The sequence below is a fragment of the Bison bison genome, unplaced genomic scaffold (genome assembly GCF_000754665.1).
Source record: "Bison bison bison isolate TAMUID 2011002044 unplaced genomic scaffold, Bison_UMD1.0 scf7180017864032, whole genome shotgun sequence".
Classification (NCBI taxonomy): Eukaryota; Metazoa; Chordata; class Mammalia; order Artiodactyla; family Bovidae; genus Bison; species Bison bison.
Genome location: NW_011494604.1, coordinates 5,976,969 through 5,982,968, shown reverse-complemented (window position 1 = coordinate 5,982,968; position 6,000 = coordinate 5,976,969). Strand labels below are relative to the sequence as shown.

At 36.5% G+C, this 6,000-nt stretch overlaps 1 protein-coding gene across 1 annotated transcript in view; it reads right to left on the bottom strand.

Annotated features, from left to right (window-relative positions):
* The window catches only part of ACAP2 (ArfGAP with coiled-coil, ankyrin repeat and PH domains 2), a 173,145-nt gene that overhangs the window by 13,155 nt on the left and 153,990 nt on the right, over window positions 1-6,000 (bottom strand). Inside the window, exons 14-18 of the mRNA XM_010834416.1 lie at window positions 5,706-5,914; window positions 5,306-5,375; window positions 3,178-3,269; window positions 1,634-1,818; window positions 407-499 (exon numbers count right to left, since the gene is read on the bottom strand). Of these exons, the coding sequence (XP_010832718.1) occupies window positions 407-499; window positions 1,634-1,818; window positions 3,178-3,269; window positions 5,306-5,375; window positions 5,706-5,914 (649 nt within the window). The remainder of the gene's footprint in view (window positions 1-406; window positions 500-1,633; window positions 1,819-3,177; window positions 3,270-5,305; window positions 5,376-5,705; window positions 5,915-6,000) is intronic.

The following is a 6,000-nucleotide window of genomic DNA, read 5'->3' as shown; positions in this document are numbered from 1 at the left end:
GAAAAGTGAAAGTGAAGTCGCTCAGTTGTGTCCGACTCTTAGCGACCCCATGGACTGCAGCCTAACAGGCTCCTCCGTCCATGGGATTTTCCAAGCAAGAGTACTGGAGTGGGGTGCCATTGCCTTCTCCAATGCATGAAAGTGAAAAGTGAAAGGGAAGTCGCTCAGTTGTGTCCGACTCTTAGCGACTCCATGGACTGCAGCCCACCAGGGTCCTCCATTCATGGGATTTTCCAGGCAAGAGTACTGCAGTGGGGTGCCATTGCCTTCTCCGAACTTCCCCTTAGTACCTTCTAAAAGATTAACCACTTCCTTTAGAAACTATTCAATCAGACTTGGCATTTCACATTTCACATGCATTTTCCAGCAAACAATATCATTTAACACTGAATTTCACCAAACTCACCAGGTTCATATAAACTATTGGCTGACACTGTGGAGGGTAAAGATTCTCTTCCATCATCAGAGCTCTGCTGGATTCCACTGTCATTACTTTTGACTGTTTTAAAGAAAAACCAGCTAGAGATTAAAGTTTTGAACCATTAAGAAAAAAGTCCCACAAACAACGAGATTTTAAAATGAACTCTGAAACATCAACATGAACTCAGCCACCACCAGAATAAACTTTTCACAATTTTAATTCTTTGGTACACTTCACTTATCAAAATATGAATCAGTCATGAAGCCTAGAAATAAACTTATTTTCAGAGTCGTAACATATCTCATTCTCATTACCCCAGAATGTGTCAGGGATAGTAAAGCATTAATTTATCGTATGACGGTAAGCAATGTGCAATCTGAGACAATGGGTAACATCTAGAGAAATGGCCACACCACACAATGACCAATGGCACAGACTTGGAATGCTCCACAAGAGTAGTACTTACTACTACGTAGTTTTGAAGAAGTATCAAAGTAGGAGAAGAGTGAATCTAGCTCATCAGGACAGAAGAGAGACTCCCGCCTGGCCTCGTCGCTATTTACAGCAACCACTGGGGACATGCAAGTTAGCAAAGCACAAAGCAGGCCGTAAGAAGGGAAGAGGGCAGGAAAAAACGTTATTGGGAAAATTTTAGGAGGAAGAAACAGGAAGGATATTAGGTGGTTAATCAGATATTTAGGGCTTTTTGCATGATAAATCTGTAATTCCCATCTCCCCTTGGATTTTAAGCAGTTTTATTCCCTAGGATAGATACATTACAGTTGGCCCTTAAACAACACAGGTTTAAATTACGTGGTCCACCTATACACAGATTTTTTTTTTCAGTACAAAATACTACAGTACCACATGATCTGGGATTGGTAGAACTCATGGATGCAGAACCAGTGATACAGAGGAACTACAGAGCAGATACGGAGGCAGCACATACATGGAGGGCCAACTAAAAATCACGTGTGAATTTTCAACTGAGTGGAGAGTTGGTACCCCAACCCCTGAGTTTTTCAAGGGTCAACTGTATGTAGGAATGTGAATTACCAGGAGACTGTTTAACTATTTTAAAGACAAAGAAATCCAATTTTTCCTTAGGATATATAGAAGAAGATGTGCTTTCAGCATTTAAAAAATCTACAACAGCTACTAATTCAGAAATTAAGCAAGTGACTTATACAAATAACAAATAAAGTGTAATACCTGAACTCTGAGGAGATGCTCTAATTTGTTCACTTGGCCCAAGTTTAGAAATGCTCAGCCTCTTTTCTTCACAACTTTTGGAGACAATCTTTTTTTCCTGCTCAGGAGGTGATGATGACATAGAGTATTTATCCACAAATTTCCTCTCCACATATTTTGCTCTGATATACGCCTCTTTCTCCTGTCTGGTTGGTATATATAAAAACATCATGATGTTCTGCTTAATCTCTTAGCATGGCCAACAGTGAAAAGAAGTCATTACATACTGAATTTTTCAAAGAAAGTCACTAAACATAATACTAGTTAAAAAGTTTTATGTATTTCCAACATTCTGCAACATGTTTTCCTTCCAAATATTTAATGAACTATGATTTCATGTTTAAATGAATATAAATAATCAACCAACTGAAAAGTCACAGTATTAACATAGCATTCTTAGTCTCTTAATTTCTATGCTCATTCATTTCTACACATATTCCCTGTTGCTTTTTAAAGAATGAAAACTACCAAAACATGATTAAATTTATAGAAATTAACTTCAATTCTATTTTTACTCCAATAAATAATGTCACACACTGAATTACCACTAGTCATGACCGTAAGTTTTCATAAGACAACTACTTTAACACAACACAGCATTTTTAACTTAAAGGGGACCCAAAAAAGTATCACACTTAGAATTTTTGATTTATGATACAACTACAAAACTTGTCAAGTTTCTTCTATACCTTTTCCTACTTACATCTTTCTAAAATGCCTAAGTCTTTGGCTAAAATAGGATATCTCAAGGTCTGAGATAACTCAAACCACAGTTTTGCACAAAAATAAGAATCTGATTTAAACGGTATTGGTTTAGAGAGCAATACCTTTTTAAAATTATCATAAAGATATAGTCAAATATAGGATTATGGCAAAGTTTTAATATTTAATATAAAGAAACATAAAGATTAAAAATAACATGAACAACAAAACTAATTATCCACATTGAAGGCACTCTTTGCCACTTCATTCAATAAGTCTCCATGAACAGGACTGGAAGTAAAACTTAAAACACAGCAATTAAGTAAGTACTCTCCCTTACCAGAAGTCACCCTTTTCAACGGTAATCCTTCAATATAAAAATGCGATGTAGGAAATACGTAATTAACAATTATTTGCTAAACAAAGTCAAAAATGCAAAAATTATTCATTGTAGGTATAGAAACTTGACCCTTGGAGACATTAATGAACAGATTATCTCTTTTTAAAGGCCTGCAACTAGTAGAACTTTGTCTACTTTACTTGCTAGTAAGAGGTTTTATATTCCTTTGCAGAGCCTTAATTTTTAAGCTTCTCTCTCATCTAGAGATTATAATTTATTATCTGACTATCAAATACAATCTAATTAACAAACCCAAGAAAGAAACAGCCACATTTTAACCAAAGCAGTAATGATCTCTCTGAACCACTGTTTCAATATTACATATCAATTAAAGGGAAATAAAATAATAGCTATATTCAAGATGGGGGGACGCAGTAACATTTTAACACAACTGAAACAGTACCTTTGTCCTGGATGCGGTTTCTTTATTCCCATTTTTTCCAAATTAGCTTCATAAACTCTATTTATAACATCATTCCCCAACTCACACATAAGCTGTTTGGCAGAGAGACAGAAAATAAGCTATAATTTCCTAAAATATACTATATTAATCCTTAAGCAAATACTTAATTCTTTGCAAGTTCTGAAAATGCATATATCACAATGATGCTGAAAGTTAAACAAAATGAAATGAGGACTGAGAGCATTATCAGCATTTTTCCATTTTTCACCAGAATACCTCCCTTAGATTACTACTCTTTAAGACAGGGTTTCTCCTCACACATCTTCTGCCAGACTTCTATCCCTCCACTGTGGTTAGCACAAGGCTATATACCCACAACATTAGCTAAGTTAACCAAAAAAAAGAAGCCTAAGTCCAGATAGGTTAAGCTTTAAACAACTCAGAACTGAAGTAAACTATTTTCTCCTTGGGCTTCCCTGGTGGCTCAGACAGTTAAAAATCTGCCTGAAATGCAGGCGACCCGGGTTCAATTCCTGGGTAGGGAAGATCTCCTGGAGAAGGAAATGGCAACCCACTCCAGGACTCTTGCCTAGAGAATACCATGGAGAGAGGAGCCTGGCAGGCTACAGCCCATGGGGTTGCAAAGATTTGGACATAAATGAATGACTAACACACACACATTTTCTCCTTAGATTTTATTTACATTTCTAAATATTGCTTTAGTATTTTTTTATAAGTATCAGACAGCTGTGTTTCAACCAAAATTTCTAAAATGAATCCACTGAGTTCATATCTACCCACAGTTGACGCAGAAGTTAGATTTCTAGCTCCCACCTCCCCCTTACTCCTTCTTTGATTTCATATGAATTTATACAATCTATACAAATAGGGCTCTATCATATGAGCCAACTTATCACTTCCATTTAGAGGTTTACACAGTAATTCCACAAAGAAAACTTTTTTACTTTACATAATTGAAAGGATTATGTGTTTATCTATGGATTGAAATAAAAACACAAATGCATTAAGAAACACAATTTTCAGACAAATAAATGTAGAATACACTACATCCTTTAAGCTACCATTTTTAACAATAGGTAAACTAAACAGTGGGAATTAAAATGGCTACATTATTAATCAGTATAAATTTTGAAAGTCTTGGGCTTCCTGGTAGTTCAGATGGTAAAGAATCCGCCTGCAGTGTAGGAGGCCCCATTTCGATTCCTGGGTTGGGAATATCTGGAGAAGGGATAGGCTACCCATTTCAGTATTCTTAGGCTTCCCTGGTGGCTCAGCTGATAAAGAATCTACCTGCAATGCGAGAGACGTGGGTTCAATCCTGGGTCGGGTAGATCCCCTGGAAAAGGGTAAAGCTACCCACTCTAGTATTCTGGCCTGGAGAATTCCATGGACTGTATAGTCCATGGGGTCGCAAAGAGCTGGACATGACGGGGCAACTTTTACTTTCACTTATCAAAAACCCAGTGATGATCTAAAATTATTTATGGCACTTTCATAGGTATGAATCCTTACACAGGGAAAAAGGATGTCTTAATTTGATGACTACTACCCCTGACATATGTAAATTTTCAAATGTGCCTATGCTAAAATAATGCCATAATAACATGATATACCAACCTGTTATGCAGCTCACTCTGACAATATCTCATATTCTTAATAAAAAATTATATAATTACAAAATATTAAAATTAAGGCACAGAATCTAATTTTTGAGAAAACATAAAAATGCAAGGGTGCTAGTCTCCTTAAAAAAGTGAACTGACATACAATTAGGAGTGCTACTTAAGCTTAGCAACTTAAAAAAAACAGTAAGAAAACACCAGATTTGCCAAAATAACATCAGATATATTCCAATACAATTTAATTCACTGTTGGCATTGAGAAACTCATACATTTGCAAATCCAGATTCTAAAATATTGACTTTTGGGGATTCCCTGGTGGTCCAGTGGTTAGGACTCTGCCCTTCCACTGCAGAGGGCACAGGTTTGATTGCTTGTTGGGGAACTAAGATCCTGCATAGCCAAGTGGCAAAAGAATAAATAAATTTAAAAAATCTTGACTTTTATGTGAAAACATAAAATATTTTAAAGCAAATATTTATTTTACCTTTAAAAGTTCAGGCTCCCAAGTATCCAAAGTTAAAGATCGTACTTTTGAGAAATGAACTCCAAGACTCCTAAGTCAGAAAAAGAAAAGACTGCATCAATATATAAAACTTTCAAATCTCTATTTGCACATTATGCAAGTGATTTTTCTATCTTAATGTGACACAGTCTCTAATATAGCCCTCAACACATATATACATATGGATAGATCTTCTGGTTAATGGTGAATCAAAGTCCTCGAAATCACTTCACAAACCAGAATTTTATCCACTTCATAAAAGGTACAAAGACACAAACTGGCAGCGAAATTAGGCAGGAGGGAAAGTCCTCTAACCCCTGGGAAAGAAACATGTACGTGTGTTTAACCAAAAGAAGCCTCTCACCCCAGGGGGCCTACTCACCGATGAATCCCAGAACACTCAATACACAGGGTGATGCCCAGGTTGATGCTGGCCCACCGTGGGTCTGCCAGACCACAGTCACAACAGCTGGCATTCCCAGGTATACACTGGACTCGCTGCAATGCACTTTCTCCTTTTAATAGCTTATCTTTTGACTCATTTCCAGAATCCAGGCTCCCTGTGGATGGAGACGATTTCTTATCCAGCTTCTAAAAGAATTAAGATTTAAAAAAACAAAAAAGGATTGTAATACTACATTGCACACTACATGCTCCAAACAAAAGCTGCCAATCAA